This window comes from Cyanistes caeruleus, chromosome 2 (genome assembly GCF_971803275.1).
Source record: "Cyanistes caeruleus chromosome 2, bCyaCae1.hap1.1, whole genome shotgun sequence".
Classification (NCBI taxonomy): Eukaryota; Metazoa; Chordata; class Aves; order Passeriformes; family Paridae; genus Cyanistes; species Cyanistes caeruleus.
The window spans coordinates 38,070,604-38,093,462 of record NC_141702.1 but is presented as its reverse complement, the minus strand read 5'-3'; the positions used below and the strand labels follow the sequence as shown (position 1 = coordinate 38,093,462).

The window sequence follows — 22,859 nt, the reverse complement described above, 5'->3', positions numbered from 1 at the left end:
TAAGTTTTGTTCCACTACTTTAAAAAAAATAGGAAAATAAAAGGATTTGAACTTTCAGCTCCTTTTAGAGCCAAATTAAATCAAACATTTTTGTCGTTCTGAAATACTCTGATAAGTGTGTTTTTCACCTCTCACTTCTGGCTAGGGCTGGAATGGAAGCTGCTTGAAATCTCCAAAGTAAGCCTGTCCTGTGAGATTTCTAGTGCAGGTTATTTTTATTTTTTTGTTATTTATTTATTTTTGAATACAAAGACTTTTGGCAATTCAAATAAGCCTCTTTATGCATCTAAACCCAAAATGAAATTCCACTGCGGCTTACAGTCCTGAACCTGACTATTTATGATTTCCTTACTCTTGTTTCTCGTCTCCCAAGCATTCCTGTTCTTTCTCATATACCAGTGTACATTCCACCATGGTCCTCACTTACAGATGATTTAAGTTCTCTTGGAGAGATATGGAAAATTCTAGATATGGGAAATCGTTGCTAGCCAGGACTGTGGGCTTGCTCAAGTAACAGACTGGGCAAGAACCAGGAGAAGCCCTTACTGAATCTGAGAGGAGAAATAATGTATGTTCTGTATAGCCCTGTATTTCAGCAAAACCCTTTGTTGCTTTACTGACTGTGACGGGGACAGCTCTCCATCACTTTTAGCTGGTGAAGTATTACTGAAATGAGTTACAGATTTATTCCTTCCCTCTGTATCCGTCTCATTAGCACTGCTGCGTACGGCTCATGCTTCTCTGGTCATGTGGTGCATTCAGATGGTTGGTTAATTCATCTCTTCTGCCCTTCAAATCAGGGTTGCATCTGCCACCAAAAATCAACAGGGCTTCACATATCTGTGCTGAAACATAATCTGTGTCAGTAAATGTGATGAATAAGTAGAGCTTTTTGAATACTCTAATGATCTGTGATACAGCTTTTGTACTATTTGAAAGTGAGTTATTACTCATAGGGTTTGCAATCTTTCAGCTTCAAATTTGTGGAGTGTCATACTGAGCTTCTTTCCCTGGGTTCCTCTTTATGCCTTAGAGTCTAAAACTGAGAAAAGACTAAAAGTCAGAGATAAAAATTTGAAGTGAAAACTGAGTTAAGGACCTCAGAAATTATGCAAAATCCAGCCAATTATATATTGACGATATTGTATTTTTTAGAGGTGATGGAAGGGTAAAATGTCAAAGTAATGATGTCAGTCAGAGTTTTTCCATTTATTTCACAATGTCTAGGACTTCATTCCCGATAACTTTGAAGTGCTCTAGAAATAAAAAAATTCTGACAGCTATAAACTAAATTAATGCAGAATGAAGGCAGGTTGTGTAGCTCTATGATTGTCATGTTCTGACCAGGAAAGAAGAATTTCCCTGTCCTTGAACTGTTTTGACCTCACAGATTCCCCGGGAAAGTTGTGGTTGAGTTATTTCTCATCAAAATTTCACAAAATTTAATCAAAGCAAAAAAAGTGATAATTTATTGTTTGGATGTTTTCTGAATAACAACATGAGCATCCCATTTGAATTTTATGTTACACTTAGAGCTCTTCATTGCATTGACAATGTTTTGTAATACTCCACAGAGTATGCTTTATTTTTGTTTTTGGGGGAAAAGAGCATTCAGCAAATTGAAATAAACTACCCAGTCTGGCTGTCAGTTGCGGTTGGGCAATCATGACAAAATTGGATCCGTAAATGTCATTTAATCTTTTGTCTTACTGTTTCCAGGATCAAAGGGAGAGGACCTATTCAACAGTGAAAACCAAGTCCACTTCAGCTTCTATTAATAACCTAAAGCCTGGAACAGTGTATGTTTTCCAGATTCGTGCTTTTACTGCTGCTGGTTATGGAAATTACAGCCCCAGACTGGATGTTGCCACACTGGAAGAAGCCACAGGTAAAGCAAGAAAAGAAAGAGTCATAAGCAATATAATTACTATTAGAAAGAATTTAGTTCTACAAGAAGGTGGATTTTTGTCATTGTGTTTTGAAGGATGATCTTCCATAATTTATTTTACCATAAAATGAAAATTAGTCCTATAATTGGCTGAAGGAGACTTACATTTGTTACATTAGGTTTTTCTCCTTTGCTGTCCTTCTAATACACAAGACTTTTTTTTTTTTCTTTCTAATTCAAATACACACTTATTTTTCCCCACAAGAGAAGTGAGTAGTGGTGAGCTGAATAACTCAACTAGAGTATTCTTCTGTAACTGGGGAGAGAAGGAAGGAGGAGATTTCAACACAGAAAGACTTCTCCAGGGTATTTTTTTCCATTTGATTTTCTGAAAAAAAAATCCAAAAGACAGCAACTTGGTGGTTTTGTTTATGTGTGTGTACACATATAGTAAGTCCATCTTTAGTGTATTTTGAATTCATTTGCAATTTAGTTTAGTAAAGAAATGGGAATTTCAAAGATACTAAGTTCCTTTCAGGCTTGTATAAGTTGTGAGCTGTGTAACAAAAAAAATTCTTCCATCAGTGAGACCTGGCAGCCCTGAGCCCCTTCACAGGAACTGTGTCCCTGGCAGCTCCAACATGCTGCAGACCTAAATTTCGTTACCCTGGTTTAGAGAATTTGCTTCAGGTTGACCTTGACATCAGGTCAGCTGGATTTGGGGCTAGGAATATAGGAATACATAGCCTATGAGTTCCAAGGGTATGGATGCCATACCCTCTATGTGCAGCAGTCTAGATAAGACAGTGCAGACACACATTATTGCGTCCTATTAATTGCAGCCAGGTGTCGCCTGAACAACCTGTGGTTATTCTTAATATACAGTAGTTAGGTCTTGATTCCACCTCAGTTCCACACAGAATATAAAAACTATAAATAATGAATAATACCACATATCTAATAGACATAATTGAAACAGTAATTATCATAATAGCAGCAGTAAGCTGTTATTACTAATATTATTAGCTCTGTGTCTAATAGCATACTTCCCATCTGTAGAAAGAGTCGGTAGCAGAATCCCCATTTTGCAAAATGGGAACCTGAGGTACAGCCAGAATTAATTTCTTATTTTGAATAGTTTTCTGGAAAACAAATTAGAAGTCTGTCATAATAAGTTTCTGCTAATTAGATAATTTATTGTCCATAGTGGTTTAAAATTAGTACATCAAAATATTTCCCCAACATTTCCTTAATTATCTGAGTATTTTTTACATACTGAATGTAAGCAGACTGGTAGCTGCTAAGCTTAGCAAAGATGATTTCAAAGATAAACCATTTTGACTGGAGTTTGGTCAACATATGGGAGATTAGGAAATCCTATAATAAATGCATCACTGACCACTTTCCTGTACTCCTTTTCTGACTCAGATAATGAAAAAATGCTTATAAACCACCAAGATTCTTGGCCAGGATGCACAGCAGGTTTCTTTTGTCACAGGCCAGCTATATGCTTTGAGATGCCATGAAAAATGTCCTGTGTTTTCATTAAAGAAAATTCTAAAAGTAGCATATTTTCCATTATCTTGATACATTATAAAATATAATTCCTAGCAAAGATAAACATCAAAAATTTCCCATGTACAGTTTTCAGAAATAATGAAAATGTTGGTAAAAAATAGAAAATTCCATTAAACTCTTCTAAAATTGTTTTACATGAAAGTATTCATTTTTTATATTTTATTTATAGTTTTATCAGAACTTACAGACTCATCAGATTCATTCTTAGCGTTTTAAAGGCACACCTTTATTGGATTGTTCTTGGGGAATATCCCTCAAGGGAAGTACCATGCAAGTGAACACTAAACCATGTTATGCTACAGTTTAGAGGCTTTGGCTTCCCATTATTCCAGTGGATTTCTGAATGAAGCTTTTAAAAATGTCAAAATATTTTAAGAAAAAAAGTACACAGATATATATTTATGTAAGAATACGTATAATGACTGCCACATTCAGTTAGTCATTTTGCCTACCTGGATTTGTCCTGGCAGTTTCACTGTTTTGAACTGTTTGGTTCATGCTGTTAAGTAGATTTTTGAATCGTGTGCTATTTTCTGAATTGTGATAGAAACTGTATAGCCACTTTTCAATATCTGAAGAATTATATCCACTATATTAATATTATCTGAGATGTAAAATAAACATATATTAAACCTGTATTGGATCATATCATAGATGTTGGATATTGCATAGATATTTATGGAAAAATTTTCAAAATTATGAAGTAAACATGCTTTATAAAGGCAGACTATTTCTGTTCTACACTGTGTTTGCCACAGATCAATCAATGGCTTTAGTTGTATTCTTTTGTTGGCTGATTATTAGAAACAGAAGTCCCTCTGGAAAAACATACAAACATATAAAGTACCACTTAAGTGGAAATTCTATCTCTTGGTTCACTGAAGTATTTAAAAGTCAAGTTAAGTGGTTTGTAGCCAGTGGACCTAAAGATGATCCTCTGCTTTTTGTAATGGAAGAAGATTTTTTTCACTTACAGAATCACAGAATCAATTAGGTTGGAAAAGACCTCTGAGGTCATCGAGTGCAATCTTTGACTTCTTTACAGCTCTCACTGTTAAAGTAGAAGCACTTGACAAAACCTGGCATAAAGTCTTTGCTTTTTCCTTTTTCCTTGAATCAGACTAAATCGAACAAGACTGAAGCATTATGCGTATGTAAAATTGATCTCTAAAGTCTGAAATACCAATAGTACAAATTTATATAGAAGGCGTAAAGCACAATGCTTAAGAAAGTAGTACTTGGCATACATGGATCCCGTTATCACTGGAGCTTTCATGGTGAAAATGAATTCTTTTCCAGAAATCGTGCTCTTGAAGTTTCTTGCATGAGGAAAGGTTGCAGGAGCAGCAGCACAGCATTTTCAGCTGTTATCCTTTTCTAAATCCTCTGGGGTGTTTAGATATGTATTCCCCATCCCTACAACCATGTATTTAAAAGCTGATTTAAGTCCTTTATATTAAACATTGTGCATTGGATGTGTGCATCTCATAACTGGGATCAGGTGTCAGCTGTTGCTGAATGCCCAAGTACCAGCTCCCTGTGTCACCCTCTGAGCCTGAGCACAATTTAAGCAGAGGTAAGGACTTTCCTGTCCTGGTGCTGATTCCTTGTCATCGCTGTTGTGGCATTGCCAGTAACAGGGAGCCATGCATGCACCCCCTGAAAAGACCTTCTGCATCCTAAATCATTCTTCTAAGAACATGGAGTCTTTGCTTCTGCCAAGCCACAGGGATCATTCCAGAAGCTGTGTTCTGATTCACCCTTACACCAACAGACTGACTTCATCACGCAGGAGAAGCAGCAGAGTACCTGAACAGAGGCCGATATCTTACACTGAATCTTGTCACTGAATTTATACCAGACCGTGCCCACAATCAGCCCCCTCCCCTGTTTTTTTAAAGATATTAAAATAAATCATACATTACATCCCACCTGTCTTACCAGTTCGACAGTGTACCATGTCCCCAGTATTTTCCAGAGCCCAAAAAACATTGTCTGCTTGCTTCCACAATGTGCCAGTACCCAAAATCTGTGAGGCACTTACATAGAGCAACCCACTCACATATGTCAGCCTCTATGCACTTATCTTGGCTACTGGACTAGGTGACAGGCTGGGCATTTTTCCAAACTTTTTTGGATGGATGAAGCTTCACACCCTGGCCATTATGATGCTGCCTCTTCTTCACTTCCAAGTGAGGCTTGCAGTGAAGTTCAGAGAGATGGGAACCTTTTAAGGAAATGCTGTATTTTACAGAAATTTGACATTCCTTGGGATTGTCTGTTTTGATGGCCTAGATAAGTTACAGGAACTGAATTGTATGATTTATGCCCCTATGCTCTTGCACAAGACAGTCACCACTGATTTCTTAAAAGTTGGATGAGTGGAATATAGGCAAGTCTACAGTAGCATCCTGTTGACCTGTGTATCACAGAAAGTTATAGTTACTTAAAGATAAGCATTCTTTTTTAGTTAAAGAGTTATAGGAATAGTGTGAACTTTCTCATTTGCATTAGAGAGAATATAGAAAAATTACAAGTTTCTTCAGGAAACAAAATTAGAGGGTGCGCGTATGCATGTGTGTGTAATTTCCCTCCAGTGAACACTATTCTAAATCTGTGTAGTATATAATAAGGGGTTTGTTATTTTGGGGGGAAACAGTTGGTACAGGTCGGTGTCAGTGACAAAATAAATCATGTTGATTGGCTCACTTCTCCCAAAAAAAGTCTGGGTTATTTGTTTCTATGGGAATCTCTGAAGTGTGTAACAGGAACTCAGTTCTGTGGAGTTCATAAATACTGGTGTAGATATTCCTGTTCTGTTACCAGTACCAGCAGTAAACCATATTATCATACCATTCATTTAGTTAATCAGCTATCAGTTTGGTTTCCTTTTTTCCTTCTCTTTAACCTGTTGGCTGCATTTCAGTCGTGGGAGTGTCTGCTGGAAACAGATGGGGTTCACCAGTCTAAAAAGGGGGAAAAGGATTGATGAGTTTGCAGGGCTGATTGACAGGGCTTTAAACTAGGTTTGAAAGGGGAAGGGGGTAAGACCAGGCTCGCTAGAGGTGAGTCTGGGGGTGGCATGCCAGTGTTGGGGTGAAATCAGCACAACTGAAGTGCATCTACACCAGTGCACACAGTACGGGTAACAAACAGGGAGATGGAAGGAAATCTTGTAGGCACAGAAGCAGGCTATCCCTGTGTGCTCAAAGGTGAGCCAGTGGGGAAGAAATCTGGCATGTCTGAGTAGGGATCTTTCACTGGAACTCAGGGGAAAAAAAAGTTTATGACCTTTGGAAGAAAGAGCCAGGCAACTTAGGAAGCATATAAGGATGTTATTAGGTCATGTAGAGAGAAAACTAGGAAGGTGAAATCTCAACCAGAACTCAATTTGGCCACTGTTGTGAAAGATAATAAGTGTTTTTTATAAATAAATTGCCGACAAAAAGAGGGTCAAGGAAAATATCCATCCTTTTCTTGATGTGGAGGAGTGTAACTAAGGATGAGGAAAAGGCTGAGGTCGCAGACAACTGGAGATTGGGCAATGTGACACTCATCTACAAGAAGGGTTGGAGGGTCTGGAGAACTACAGGCTGAGGTTAGCCTGATCTTGGTGCCAGGGAAGGACATGATTCAGATCAGCTTGAGTGCGATCACACAGTGCATACAGGACAACAAATGGATCAGGTACAGCTACCTTGGAGCCACCTTGGCCTTAGGAAAGGCAGGTCTTGCTTGTCCAGCCTGATCTACTTTTATTACCAAGTTACCTGCTTAGGGGATGTAGCCCACATGGACTTCAGTAAAGCCTTCAATACTGACTCCCACATCATTCTTCTGGAGAGACTGGCAGCCCATGGGTCAGAGAGGAGCACTCTTTGCTGGTTAAAAAATAGCTGGATGGCCAGGCCAGAGGGTGGTGGTGAATGGTGCTACATCCAGCTGGTGGATGGTCACTAGTGGGGCTCCCCTAAACTCAGTGATAGGGCTACTCCTGTTATATTTATTATGATATAGTCATAATATTATAATATATATAATATTATAATATAATAAATAATATACAATAGTTATATATAATATTATAATATCTTTATTGTAGTATTATTATAATATTATAACTGATGATTTGGACTCCCTCATTAAGCTGTCAGATGACAATAAGTTGGACTGGAGTGTTGATCTGCTGGAGGATAGGAAATTCCTGTAGAGGGATCTGGGCAGTCTGAATTGATGGGCCAAAGACAGCTGTATGAGGTTTGTAAGGCAAAACCTGACCTGTGCTTGGGTCACAACAACCTCATGCAACACTACAGGCCAGTGGAAGAGTAGCTGGAAAGTGGCTCAGTGAAAGTGGCTCAGCTGATCAACAGCTGGCTGAACATGAAGTGTGTTCCCAGGTGGCCAAGAAGGCCAGTGGCATCCTGGCTTGTTTCACAAATACTGTGACCAGTGGGATTTGGATAGTGGTCATGCCTCTGTATTTGGTGCTGGTAAGGCCACACCATAGGTCCTGTGTCCACTTCTGGGCCCCTCACTTTGAAAAGGACACTGAATTTCTGCAGCGTGTCCAGAGAAGGGTGACAGAGCTTGCAGCAGCACAAGTCTGGTGAGGAGAAGCTGAGGGAGCTGGGGTTGTTTAGCATGGAGAAATGGAGGCTCAGGGAGGAGCCACTCTCTAAAGGTGCCTGAGTGGAGCTCTGTGTAAGGTGGGGCTCAGTCTCTTCTCCCAAGCAACTAGTGACAGGACAAGAAGACAGAGCCTCAAGATGCACCAGGGGATGTCACGAAGTTGTCACTGGCCAGGTGATTTGTCAATCTATTGGGAACAGCGAGAAGAATGACACAGACTCTTTTGTGTGTTGAACAGGAGAGTTTTTTCTCTTAAGGTTTATTACTTCAGATCTTTTTTATAGACCGATATGTGAAAGTGCAGAAAAGAAAAACTCTTATTGGTTAGTAAACTAACACATCACCATCATTGGTCAGTGGGGCTCACCACCCCTCGACCTTCTCTTGCAAGGAAACAAGAAACTGACAAACAGCACCTGCAAGGCTGTCTTCTATCTGTGAGGATTGTTTTAATTCCTCCTTATGAATTCCCAGGCCACTTTCTCAGGCGAGACTGAGAAGGTTCTGTGGCCTGCTACTCCACAGGCACTGTGCTCCCTGCTTCATAGTTAACATCCATAGTGATTAGGCATTGGAAAGGGCCACCCAGAGGGGTGTTCCAAGTGCCAATCTAAGTGGCATTTACTGCTGTGGTTTAGTTGATATAGTAGTGTTCAGTCAAAGGTTGGACTTGATGATCTTGGAGGTTTTCTACAATCCAAATGATTCTATGATTTTGTGATTCTGTGATTCCTGCTGACTCTCACGCAGTCCCTCATGTCTTATCCTCTATTCATCTCCTGGTTCAGATCCTCACTGTTACAAACCAGTGCATCTCCACAGAGTTCAGGAGACCTGTGCTTATTTAATGTGTCTGAGTACATGGCCACCCTTATTAGATGTCAGGCAAACAGTGTTTTTAACTCAGGGTTTCTCAGGCTAAGTATTTACATCCTCAGTTTACATTAATGTGACATGTACACATTTGCATATATTAATATAATGGGCACATCTGAATAAAAAGAGCAATAGTGTGGATATTTTAGCATGTAAATTCTCTGAAGCATGGAGAATTCCATTTTGTGTTAATGTGGAAGCACCTTTTTGTTGCTAACAGAAACAAATGGTAAGTAATAATAGCCATTTACAATGATTAATAGCAGTAGGAGATTGAAGTATGCTACCTAGAAAATCTATGTTAATAGTTTTTCAGCTCAAACATTTTTCTTAAAGACACTATTTCCTTGGAAACCCTCAAAGTCATATCAATGAGTTTTGAAGGGGAGGCTAGGAGCAGAGTTAGGGATTACCCTCCTGCTGTCCCTTCTTACAGGGATATTCAGACTCCCCTTTAAGGAAGGAGTCAAAACACATGCAGCAAAGTAGTAGTAGGGAGTGGAAGTGACTGATGCTAGTGGTGCTGGCTTTCAGCTAATGGCTGTACCAATTTGGTCAAGGAAATTCCATCCTGGCTTCTTTTTATTCAATGTAGACAATCATTAATTCATACAGCATTTAGTTGAATTTCCAATAGAGGCCCTTCTTTAGACTAACTTTATCAATGGAATTGTTTCAGACAAAGGCAGTCTACAACAGTAGACAGTCAACAATTCGTGATGACTGACTTAAATTTTTGAGGTCCCTTAGTAGGGATTAGTTTTTAACTAATCTCAGCTCTGTGCTCTGTTTGTAGCCACAGCTGTTTCCAGTGAACAGAATCCTGTTATTATCATAGCTGTGGTTGCTGTGGCGGGAACTATCATCCTGGTCTTCATGGTGTTTGGATTCATCATCGGACGAAGGTATTGCATCTTTGATGGATGTGAGCACATCTGACACCACTCTTGTGAACTCTTGAGACACAGTCAAACCTGAGATAGTAATTTGCAAAACTGAAACAGAAATAATTCTTAGTAGGAACAGTTTTCATTTAAATCCTGTTATCAATTATATGGTTTGTCCTTTTACTTTGGCACAATACTTGTATCAAGATGTTCTTTTTGTCCTATGTAAATGTGCTTTAAAAGGAACCCCTAGCAGGTTCTTTACCTGTACTGCTCAAAGTCTCTCTTTCTGTTCAGTTTTCTCACATGGAGAAGTCTGACACTTTATCTGATCAGCCTTTAAATGACTTTACATTCAAGAAAAAGAGACACAGCAGTAAGTTTAAGAATAACCTCATGTAAAACAGTGCTCTACTTTCAAGTTCTTTAATCCTCTGTTTTATCTGTAGAAGCCTTTTACCAGAACTAGAATTTTTTTCTCTAGGACCTGTCCTGACTGGTATTTGATACAAAAGCCTTTTGATTGCAACTGTTCATGATTTATTTAAAACTCTGCTGTCAATAGAATTATAGGTGAAAGTTTCAAAGGGCCTACAGAAGTTAGGTGCTCAGTGCCTGAAAATCCCAGCCTGCAGAACTGATTTTGTCAGGACTTTAGATGTGAGGAGTAAATAATTATTTACTAGTAAAACTGGTGTTTTCCTTTCTTTTCAGGCATTGTGGCTATAGCAAAGCAGATCAAGAAGGGGATGAAGAACTTTACTTTCATTGTAAGTGTATTGCTTTTTTTCCCCCCTTTCAAAAATTCCCAATTGCAATAATGTAGACAATACTAAACCAAGACTCCATAATAGATAATGCCATAGGAAATTCAAAAATGCTGTGTAAATAGTAAGTGGGAAGTTAAACACTGTAAAAATGTGACCTACACAAAAAGAATGCAGATTAAAGTCAACATTGCTCAGACAGATGGTTTTATTTCTATATATGTCTATGATATACTGTTGTTTTCATTCTGCATTTTTTGTTTTCTTTTGGTTGCTTTGAATACATGTTTCACATTGTCCTAATGATCCCTCTGGGGTGCAGTATTCAAGAGACCTTTGCCTAAGTGACTTTTTGATCTTTTTACCTCAGGCAAATTACAGATTAAGAAAGTGAGTCACTGCATCACCCTAAAATGAAGCTGTTCTGCTCAAAAGCTGTGTTCTGCTACTGTGAATACAGTAGCACCATCAATATTTATAAAACATAATGTCCTTAAAATTAGAATATTTAATATGAAAAGAAAGGTCAGCCACTTCATTACGGTTGTGTGATCTAGACTCACTTGCCTAGCTAAGAATAGTACCTAAAGCCACTCTTGCTAAAATCATATCTACCATCTCAACTTAAACTAGAACCCTGGGAAAACTCAGTAAAACACATCTTTCTTGGGTTCATGACAGTTGAAAATGGAAGGGGAGAGGGATGTTTTAATCTGTTTCAGAATTCGTCATTAACGCAGGAAGTGTGTTAAACTAAGTTGCAAAATTATTTTGAGCAACCGTAATTGAAAAAAACACAGAATTAAACTGAACATAAGTTCTGATGCAGGAGAATGCCAGTCTTTGCAGTCTTCTCCCATACCTGATCACTCTCATATTAGTACATGCTGTTTAGTCATGCTGTGGTGTATTTAGCCTTTGTTGTCTACCAATGATTGCAGTAGTAGCTTAAATCCATCAGATTATTATGCTTTTTATGAAAGCAATAGGGTTTGTTTTGGATTTATTAAAATCATGAGCTATTATCTAAAAGTAATGCCACATGGAAAAGGAAGTAGCCGCTAGTCATAAATTCTAAGCATTTTCTCAATGTATTCCTCTTTAAATGAATAGTTCTAGCTAAAGGTCCACTCAAAAGATTCTGTTTTACCTTTCTTTCCTGAAAAAATCAGCTGGAAATTGATCACATTTCCCAAGTCTGAGTGTATGGCTATCTAAATTGTTTAAATGCAGTGAGCGTCAAAGTAAGTGGTGACATCATTGCAGCTTTAGTCATTCAGTTCGTAAACTGTGCCAGAAAGGTGGAAAATAATAATGAAATAAGAATTACCTATTACGCAATTTGCAGTGCGGCTGATTTTAAACAATTTGTCAAAAATCTCATTTTACTTAAACGCTACTCTACTGGGAGTGATGGATTTGAAATTTGATTCTCATAATGCATTATAAGCTTTTCACATCTCCTGAAGAGCTACTACTTTTACTTTTAAAGTCCCCATTATGTCCTTGAAGGAAAAGATCAACTATGTATTGTATGTCAGTATATAAACAAAAGGGATACGCTGATTAAATAATTTTTTCCTCCATTATTGGTGACTTTTTTTTTTATTTCAGTAAAAGTGTAAATTAATTAATTTGAAAACTTAATAATTGATAGTTGATTCAGAAGTGGTAACATTTTATAAGTGTTCCTTTCCCTTATTTTACTTTCAAGAAATCTGCTTATCTAGCAATTTAGCCTGAATATTGAGCCTACACAGTCTTCCTTAAATCATGGCACCAGATAAAAGTTACTTCTTGCCAAAGTAGTTTTCCTTCATCTGTTGATTGTAGGTGTAGCATTTAATTTCATTTGACAGCCATGTACAGAGTGAGATGGAACCCAATGCTGTGGTCACCAGCTTGGTCACAGAGCTGTGAACACCAGTTTGGTGGCCTTTTGCTCTGTAATAGCTACACAACATTCTTCTGCACTGAGGTGCCAGACTGGGTTTTCAAAAATGTAAATTACAACAAGCACTTACGTAGAACAAAAACATACAAGCAAACATTTTTGAAAGCAGACTTTAAAGCAGTGCATTTAATGGACCATCATATATCTCATTTCAGTTCCCTTCATCTCTCTTTGACCTCAAGTGCTACACTTGAAGATACAAGTACAATGGAGGAGTTTAGTCAAGTAATTCAGATTTATATTTGGTTTCCTCCTCCCTTTTTCATCTAACAATGTCTGCAAATGCAGGCCAGCATTATTTCATGTTACTATGCCAGGATGGCCTTGGCCTGTCAAAATGTTTTATGACAGCTTGAACAAAGAACCATCAGAGGCCCACTTGAGATTTGCAAGGTTACTTCCAACCCAGGCCCTTTATCACAAGCACAAGGGGATGTCTCCATCTCCTTGCCTTAAAGCTCTACTACCAGAGGTCAACCCACTGCTTAATTCTCATTTTGTCCTGTCTCTTGGTTTTAAGAACTAAATATTTAGAATTAAAAAAAATATTCAGCATACAAATTTCCAATACAACTAAAGAACATCCATTTAAATGCGTCATATGACAGATAACAGCATCTGGGCAACATTTCAAATGATTTCCCTGGCTATAAATTCTTTTTATTACTGAAACAATTTCTCTAGGTTTGTTTTTGGTTTCTTTTCTTATGGTTTGTGGATTTAGGCCATTAATACCATCTAAAACATAAATACAGATATATATATAAAAAACAGAAATACAAAACAAAAATACACATGATTACTAAGCTGTTTTTCAATGTATTTTCAAATTTAATATATTTTATGTTAAATTAAAAGAATACAGAGCAACTGAAAACCATTTATGTTTTGTATTGACTTTTGATCCTGATCTTGTATATATCAATTAACAAAGGAACATTTTTGCATTTTCATACTGAGTATTAATTCACCGATTTAATTAAAGCTCAAGAGTGTAATCCTTGTGAGCAAATTTATTTCATAAATATTGCTTGATTAATAGATTTCCAGGGTTGTTCTGCTATCACCAGGAGTTTGTACTTTGACCAGAATAGCAAAAAATAATTTACCTGAATCATCAGCAAATTAAGGGAAAAAACTGCATGCTGGCCAGAGCACTATGCTGCCTGAGCTGCACTAAGCGTAGAGAAAGAATGAGCAAAAAACAAGTTGCTGCATATTCATTTAGGTCCTTGAGAGGGGAGATAATTGTGCCACAGAGGCCACTTTCCCTTCCTGTGCCTTTACAAGTTGACTACAGGTGTTTTCTCATGTTCATATTATAGTGCAAGAAATACACCGAAGGATGCAATTTCTGAGTGCTGTGAGTAGTTTGACTATTGCCACACTCTACAAACAGTATTATATTCAGTAGATTGAGCAAATTCAAGGGGTTGGAGAAACCTTTCAAATCCCACTAGAGGAGAGAAGTAACACAAAGAAATGCTGTTTACACATCCTGGGTGTAGAGGATAAGATGTCCTTATGCAGAAAAGAAACTTTCACTTCCTCGGCTGGTGTTATACCCTTTCCCCGCTTTGTTTTTACTCCCACTCAACCCTTGCATTTTATTCCATTAAGCACTATTTAATATTTATTATTTCTTACAGTTCAAGAGGAGATGCAGATGCTAATGTTAGTTGTTTTTTAGAGATGGGATTGTGTATACTTCTGTCAGCATGCTTGCAGATGATGCCTAAAACTAAGGTTGCCTCTCAGAGCAGCTCTGGCTCAGGCGGCATGGAAGCAGGTTCAGTCTTCCAAGGAGCACTCTGCATAATGAAATTCCTGGGCTGACTGCACAATAAGTGCTTTTGCTTCATCACAGTCATGCTTTCTTACATCATTACAGTTAAATTTCCAGGCACCAAAACCTACATTGACCCTGAAACCTACGAGGACCCAAATAGAGCTGTCCATCAATTCGCCAAGGAGCTAGATGCCTCTTGTATTAAAATTGAGCGTGTGATTGGCGCAGGTAAGGCTGCCGTGGCTTCCTGATTCAACTGTTCCATTTAGCTGGGATCGAAACTCATACATCATAATGACAGGCAAATAATTATACCTCAGGTATAGAAGAACTTTTTGCATTTGCCAGAGTGGTTAAGAGCAATGAAGCTGCGCTTGCTTCTAAAATGTAAAAACAAACAGGGGAAGAGCCCAACAACAACTGAAAAAACCCAAATAAATGAGTAAATTAAAAGTCTTGCTTGACATTGAAAGCTTATGGGTTTTTAATCAAGTATCTGCTGTTAAAATTGGAACTGGGGGGAGTGGGCTAGTTGTGCTGCCTGTAATTTACTGTTAGAATAAAGGCGTTAGTCATTTGTGCAACTTCTGCTCGCTTGCCTTTTGCAAGGGGGCTTTTTGACCTCTGCAGCTTTGTTCATGTGAGTAAGGAAAACTGGCTGCAGCCATTATTTAATAAATCTTAAATGGAGAGTAGGAAGGTCTTGTTTCTGTATAACACAATCTTCCCTCGGGCTGTTTTTTCTTCTACCATTTTTCTTTTTGATATTTTATGAATACAAAAAGTTATTGTTTAACTTCTTATGACTGATTGTAATTGCACCAGCACTACATTGCTTTTTTTTTCCTATTGAACTGTCTACCACCTACTTAAGCCATGGTGTTCATGCTCTAAAAAGGCAGTTTCATTTGTTTGCATTAATAAGATACGTGACATTTTTATTGCACTACTCCATGTCGTGAAATTAAGTTTCCATGAGTAAGAAAAATATCAAATACTTTGGATTCCTGGAGGAAATGTTCTTTTGCTTTCCTGTTGTTTTATATAAGTATTGGTAGAATACTTTTTAAATCACCCTATAGTTTGGTACTGTAAATTACATATTGGGGTATTATTTAAAAACAGAAGAAGAAATATCTCTAGAATAAGTTGTTTTACTTGTAAAAAAATCTTTACGCTTAGAATTCAGAATGCCTTTTTAAAGTAACTTCAGTCATGTTGAAGCATGTCTTAATCAAGGAGTAGTACCATTGAAATTAACCACACTGCTGAGCAAATTATTCCTTTGATGAGTAAGAGCATAAGAATCCAGCCCTTGCTAACTAGTCATTTTTGTGATGCCAGAATGGCAGCATCTTTTCTAATAAATACACAATATGCAAGATTAGCATAGAAAAATTGCTGAGCTTTATATTTTGCTTTGAGTTAAAAAGCTACCAGCATAGCAACAGATCGGAGCACAAAGATATATTCAGTTGGATTTTGCTAATGCCTTCTGAGAAAAATGCTGAAAACACTTGAGCTTCAGAGTATACAGTTTAAAATGTATTTTCACTGTTATGAAAAATTCCAGAGTGTTAATTTTCTTGACTGCAGATGAATTTATTGTTGATTTTAATGAGTATAATTGATAGAAAAAAGCAACTAACGTGTGTCAGTAGTCAATCTGAAGAAAGTTAATTGAGAGTGCAGTGGTGAAAGCATATTCTGTATCGTGTTTAGCTATGGCTTTAACCTGTTGATGTAAATAGCAAACAGGAGTGAAATGAAATGCAGTCCAGGAACAACAGAAGCAAACAGACCCAAAGCAGCAGCTGAAACTCATGAATCAAAGAAGAATATGGAATTTCTGCTATTGACAGCACCAGAAAAGCCACTTAGCAATCTCAGTATGCATCAGCAATGCTGGCCACATCAACTATTGAGTAGTGCCACGTCTCTCAGACACAAACAGGGTGCAAGTATGCTTGTGCTCAATTTGCATGAGGGATATGTGCTTTCCTTGCCAACATTTTCATTACCATCCTGCTGTGGCCACCTGTCAGATACAGAATATGGTGTCCACTAAGTTAAGTTGTTCATACCACACATCCTTTGTTTTAGCCTCTGCTTTGTTGACATGCTGAGCTAGTGGCTGTGCGGCTGTGCAGTATTCCCTCTCTTGTTGTCATATTTTCTGGTTTATTTTTGGGCATCATTTCAGCTGAATATACTATTTTCTTGGGAATAAAAGTAGTTCGTTGGCTAGCATCCTGGCCTGAAATGCATAACATACAAGCTGAAGTTTCTGGTTTGCCCAAGTGTGTGTGATCTGCCTTTGGAAATCAATCAAAATCAGATCGCAGAGAGCTGGAAAGGAGTTAAGCTTTAGTGTCCCCTGTGCCAAGTATCCTAATTACCTGGCTCTGAAATATCACAAGCACACAGACACACTCTATACTCACATCTTGTTTTCGGCATGGAATGAAGCAATTTCAGAAAGTACTGCTAGAGAAAATGGTTACCCTTTAGGTAGTTCTTGCAGCCAGGGGTTGTGGGTGAGGTGAGTGGTAAATTCATTAATAGTCATCCATGTTGCTAATGAAGTGCAGGAGGGAGGTTAAGGCACCAAGCTAGGGACATCAGCAGCTAGTTGTTGTGCTTATAGCAGCTGTACCTCATGGCATTCTTAGCTCAGTGCCCAAGGATGGTTGAGGATAATATGCAAGCAGGAACACTTGTGTGGTCAATTAGCTTAGGTACAGGACGGTAATAGCAGAGGTATATGGACTTGATTTGAGCAAGCCTTGGTTCAGCTAGCTAAGAATGTGAGGGACAGGAATTTGATTCTATATGCAGTCATCTCCTAGAAGGTTTGTGAAAAGAGCCACACTGAGTGGAGATTTGCTCAAACAAGTCAGTTAAGAATGGCCAAAGGCATGGTCAAAGTTCTACCCTTCTAGATGAACTGTGAAGCCAAGATCCAGGTACTGCTTTTTTCTTTCCCAAAGCTCGATTTGGGGCTGATAGGAGAACATTAGTGTTCAAATAATGACGGTATCATAAACAAGACCTTTTGCAGCCTATCCGTTAGCGCACCCCACCATCTATCTCTTCAGGCACTCAGCCCAACTTCCAAGCATACTTCCCCCCCACTTACAGCCAGACACTTTGCCAGTGTGCATGTCCACTAAAATCCTAATCCCACAAGGTTTCTCCCAAAAGGATTCTCTAATCAAACTCTCTGTGTAGGTCTTGTCTAGTTCAGTCATTTTTTTCAGTGCTCATCCTAAAACATGTCTTCGATGTAGGCGTGTCTGCATACCTGTGTATACGTAACAGCTTAATCTTAAGACACTCCACAGGTATGCAGGAGATAAATTTCTGACTTGATTTGATTTAGAGGAGAGACTTGGAACCATATCCCTCAAAATCCAGATGAATTTGTGAAGTACCAGTTTATTAAATACTTTCGTGGTTAATCTTTCTTTTTAAAGAGATGTTGACTTTTATTCAGTAACATATATTACTACCCTCTTCTTCTATGTATACAAGGAGATTTCTCTTCCTGTCTGCAGAATTGGAGATCTCAGTTTTGCTGTCTGCTGACACAGCTGTGAGGCAAGGAACAATTCTTAAATCTTTCATAATCTTGTTAATAGTGAGGTAGATATATTGCCATTCAGCTCCACATCTCACATGCTTCCATCCTCTTTCCTGTCTGATGGAATCCAATTACTTCTCTTCCAGATTTGGTTGTTGGGGCATTTTTTTTTATATTCTTGCTGGCTGTTTGGTCTTTTTTATCGCAGGCTTCTTCAAATTCCAATTGTCTGTTAGTTTAGAACCTTTTACAAACTTGCAGCATTTATTTGTGTTTGTTTAATGTAACAAAATTGTTATAAGTCACACCTTTAATTTCATAATCTGTAAAGTAAATTATCCTGGCTTGAAGGTAATAATGTAGTGCTTCATTTAACACCATAAGGATGCTAAATTAAAAGCAGCTCTGCAAGAGCTGCCTTTTGAAAGAAAAAATCCCCTTGCAACTAAAGATAGCAAGGAAACCACATAGAGCAGAATGACATTTTTTCTTAGGAATGGTATTACTATTTCAACAATAGTGTTTTCTTATGAAAGCCACTTTTTGTTTTTTTCTGTTTTTGAAAAAAATGCAAGAAATTACTAACAAGTCTTTTAAAATATTCAAATAACAGTCCTGTCAGTTGGCTTAGCTGAAGTGTTTATTCCGTAAGGGTCAGCAATTCATTTAAGGCACATGCCAAAGTAATCCATTTCAAATATGAACACATTAAATTTAAACACACACTTAGGTGGCTATTTGAATCAAGGCCTAAAAAAAATACTGGTGTTCAGAGTAATTCAGCATTGATCTACTTCATTTTAGGAGAGTTTGGTGAAGTGTGCAGTGGGCGTCTGAAGCTTCCAGGCAAGAGAGACGTTGCAGTAGCCATAAAAACTCTGAAAGTTGGCTACACTGAAAAGCAGAGGAGAGATTTCCTGTGTGAAGCAAGCATCATGGGGCAGTTTGACCATCCCAACGTGGTTCACCTGGAAGGAGTTGTTACCAGAGGTAAGCAGCAGCTCGGTCTGTCAGTCAGGTAACAACACGATGGCAGAAATTACTCTGCCTTATTCATGGTCAAAGATTCAAATTATGAACAGGCTGCACACTCCTAATGGATTTTCTCCTGATGCGTAACTAACTAAAACAATACTTACTTTATGCTACAACCTGAGGAAAAAAATTTAGATGCACGCATGATTAAAAGATGAAGTACTTTGAAACGTATTATTTCTCTAGTTTCATTTAGCCTCAAAGACCATGCAGAGAGATAAAGTTTCTCATGTCCTTTCATATTATCTGAAGTGTCATTATTCCAGAGTCCTGTTCACACAGCAGGAGTTAGGAGAACACACTGACTTTTTGATTTGTATGGTTCGATTTTATGAATCATGACCACTTTCCATGCAGATATGTAAGAAATTAGAGCTCTGTAACAGTGCTTGAGGGCTCAGAAATGTTCAATGTCTGAATGATTCAGTCCTTCAAAGGAATATAGTGTGTGCTTTATCAAAAAAAGGCACTCCATTTGTTTTACAATTCTCAAATATCTGCCTTCTTTTCTTTCAGGGAAACCAGTCATGATTGTAATAGAATACATGGAGAATGGGGCCTTAGATGCATTTCTTAGGGTGAGTACCAAAATTAAAACATATATAAGCATAATTAAAATGACATATATTATATATTGACACTTTTAAAAATAAGTCTTATACCTGTGCATATATATATGCATACATGCCTATCTAATTAAATATAATTAAAATATATATTATATTTGTATTGTGTTTATGTTTATTATTAATATAATATTATTATATTATGTTTATTGTATTTACTTAAGTATAATTAAAATGGTTTTCAGTTTGAAATGGAGTTCTGACAAATGCTAGCAGGTTCTCTATGCTATTTCAGCAAAACCAGATCAGAAATTAGAGGATCAGACAGGAACATGTGGGAACATTCTAGGAATTTATGTGATTTAATGTGGCATAGACATGGTGGGTGTTACTATAGCCACCAGTTGAAATTAAAAACACTGATACCTGAAGCCAGATCTTCTGCCTTTTGGGAGCAGGATTTTACTGTGGCAGCATGGTGGAAATCAGCATAAAAGAATCCCTAAATGAATTATGATTCTGTTTAAGAGATGAACAAATAAAGAATAAATGTGCATTCAGAACAATTTAATGTTTTTAAGCATGTTCTGAACTCGCCAGTTCTGACTCCTTACCAGATATGCAGGAACAGATTTTATTTTTTAATACGCTCCAAGCTCTGAATGAAAATTTTAAGTAGCTGGGGTTACAAAAAGGAGATAGTTCTTATTTTCTTGATACAAATAATTATTCTGAGAGATGAAGAGCATAGAAGCAAGCAATAAGAACATTAGGAGATCTTCATTAGATAATCTCTCTTAGAAGTGACTTGCCACAAGTTAGCGAGAAATACGTGGTGGTTAGCAAGTTCTGTTACTATCAGTGCATTAATTATGCACAAATTTCTTAACTGGATACACTGCTTTATCTCTGAAGAAGGTGTGTTCGAAGTGAGTTTCTTTGCCACAGAAGGAGTAAAATAAGTGGAAAGCTGAAGTCGTAAAACTAATTCTTACTTCTCTTCTCAGCATTACTAACAAGAATTGCTGCTCCTTTCTTCTCTCCAGAAACATGATGGGCAATTTACTGTTATTCAGCTAGTGGGAATGTTGAGAGGAATTGCTGCTGGAATGAGATATTTGGCCGATATGGGATATGTACACAGGGATCTTGCAGCACGCAATATTCTTGTCAACAGCAACCTTGTTTGTAAAGTATCAGACTTTGGCCTTTCCAGAGTTATAGAAGATGATCCAGAGGCTGTCTACACTACAACTGTAAGATAAATCAATGGGTTTTAATATAATAATACTTTTGAGATCTGGTTATTTATAAGAAGTGTATCTTCTGGATAGTTTAGATATGGAAAATACATTAATTGATGGGGGGGAGGAGGTTAACCAGTCAAAAGGAAGAGTCTCTACAGAAATCTGTCTCTAATTAGGAGATAATATTTTTGTAAGAACATACATTTTTATTTGACAAAGTACTAAAAATTTTGTACAGTATCTTCATTATTCCATTCCTCATGATTTTCTGATTGAACAAATAAGGAAGTTTTACCCACAAAAATTTTAAACATCTAATTTGCTATGAGTCAATTAAAATATTTGTAACTACTACTATTTTGCAGGCTAGATTTTATCTCACTAAAGGGTTGACTAGCTTGAGGCTAATCTGTGACAAAGCTCACCTCCTATATTTTCCCTTGCTTTTGGGTGGGACACTTTTCTTAAATATGCATTCATCAAGCACACTGTGCTCTTTATTCTTTTGTTGAGCCATCTCCACATTCCCACCCATGGGGCCTCCCTGTACCTATTTTCCCATGCTGAGGGAAGGAGGGGCCCCTGGAATCTGCTCCGACAGGCACAGGGATGCAGGAAACCACACCGGTGTTCACGGCTGTCACTCCTGCCTTTGGGCTCTAAGTGGGATCATGGTTTAAAAATGTCAGACCAAGATTTCAGAGGACACAAATTACAATTCAATGGGATGGATGTGCCCAGGCTGGGATTCCCCTCACCGAGCTTCAGGCAGCCAGGAGTTAAACAGCTAGTGTGCATCAGACATCTAAGCAGCCCTTTAAAATCAGTGGAGGGATAAGCACTTCCAGAGAAATTCATCCAACTTAGCTTATACAAGTATCTAAGTATTAATATTCGAAGTGTTTTTAAGATACTTCCTTAGGCAACCCTGAAAATTCTTCAATTGGTCAACCATAGCAGATTGTGTAAGTGCTGCTCTGCTGCTCTTGATGTTGTTAGAAATAACTGTAAATTCATTCTATGGAAAATGATTTGAAAATTCCATGGGTGAAAAAGAGAAATTTCTTCCTTTTTTTTTTTTTCTTTTTTTCTCTTTTTTTTCCAATAGGGTGGAAAAATTCCAGTGAGATGGACAGCTCCAGAGGCCATTCAGTACCGCAAATTTACATCAGCAAGTGATGTGTGGAGTTATGGAATAGTTATGTGGGAAGTAATGTCTTATGGAGAACGGCCTTACTGGGACATGTCAAATCAAGATGTAGGTTTGTCTGTTCCTAGGTGTAGGTGTAGTGTGGGTGTGTGTCAGTAAAACAACAATTACATATTGGAAACACATACATACTTATTTCACTATAAATGCATAAAATGTTGGTTTAGAAATAAGAGTTATCAAAGTACTGTGTGGTTGTCACAAAATGAAAAATTTACAGAGCTTTCACTTATTACTAAAATCAAAACCTTTTTTTTTGCCACATATATATTGTAGATTTCTGTCCTAAGTATCAATTAAAACTGGAACATCAAAAATAGTAATATGGGCTCTTCACTATGCTTAAGCATGGAAAGAAATAATGTTTTTCCAATAAAAAATAATTCTGAGGTTTCTGACCTTAGAGCAATGATTAATAATTTGAAAAAGTTGTTAAAAAGTCTGAGTGGCAGTTAATGACCTACTTTGGCTTTTTCAAGTTAATTATGCTGATTTAACAGTACCCTTGTTTGCATAAAATACGATCCAGAGCAACAGGTCAGCAGTAATAGAACAGATGGGTGTTAATCTTGACTTCTGACAGGAGTATCTATTAAAATAGAAATTACACAGGAAGAAGCCATACAGGTGTGAAAGATGTCAGAAAGAGTCTCATTTAAAGTTCTTCAGGTGGGTGCTTGAGTAGGTTTTTTAATTGTTATTTTAATTTTTGATTGAATGATCAACATCAAAGCTGAAAAAAAAAGATAAAAGTGTAGATGATGAGTCAGTTTGGCACAGTGCAAAGTTGTTAATATTTGACAGGTCTCAGTGTCAAAGATTTCATGGACTGTCAAAATATGGGCAA

At 37.6% G+C, this 22,859-nt stretch overlaps 1 protein-coding gene across 14 annotated transcripts in view; it reads left to right on the top strand.

The window, feature by feature from the left end:
* The window catches only part of EPHA7 (EPH receptor A7), a 166,153-nt gene that overhangs the window by 120,982 nt on the left and 22,312 nt on the right, over positions 1-22,859 (top strand). For 9 of the 14 annotated variants that reach the window (XM_086876559.1, XM_086876555.1, XM_086876553.1 and 6 more), the window contains 8 exons: positions 1,720-1,888; positions 9,771-9,879; positions 10,576-10,631; positions 14,474-14,599; positions 18,759-18,944; positions 19,506-19,567; positions 20,602-20,811; positions 21,911-22,060. In XM_086876559.1, coding sequence (XP_086732685.1) covers positions 1,720-1,888; positions 9,771-9,879; positions 10,576-10,631; positions 14,474-14,599; positions 18,759-18,944; positions 19,506-19,567; positions 20,602-20,811; positions 21,911-22,060 — 1,068 coding nt within the window. The remainder of the gene's footprint in view (positions 1-1,719; positions 1,889-9,770; positions 9,880-10,575; positions 10,632-14,473; positions 14,600-18,758; positions 18,945-19,505; positions 19,568-20,601; positions 20,812-21,910; positions 22,061-22,859) is intronic. The other 5 variants (XM_086876554.1, XM_086876550.1, XM_086876552.1 and 2 more) reach the window with 1 other exon arrangement.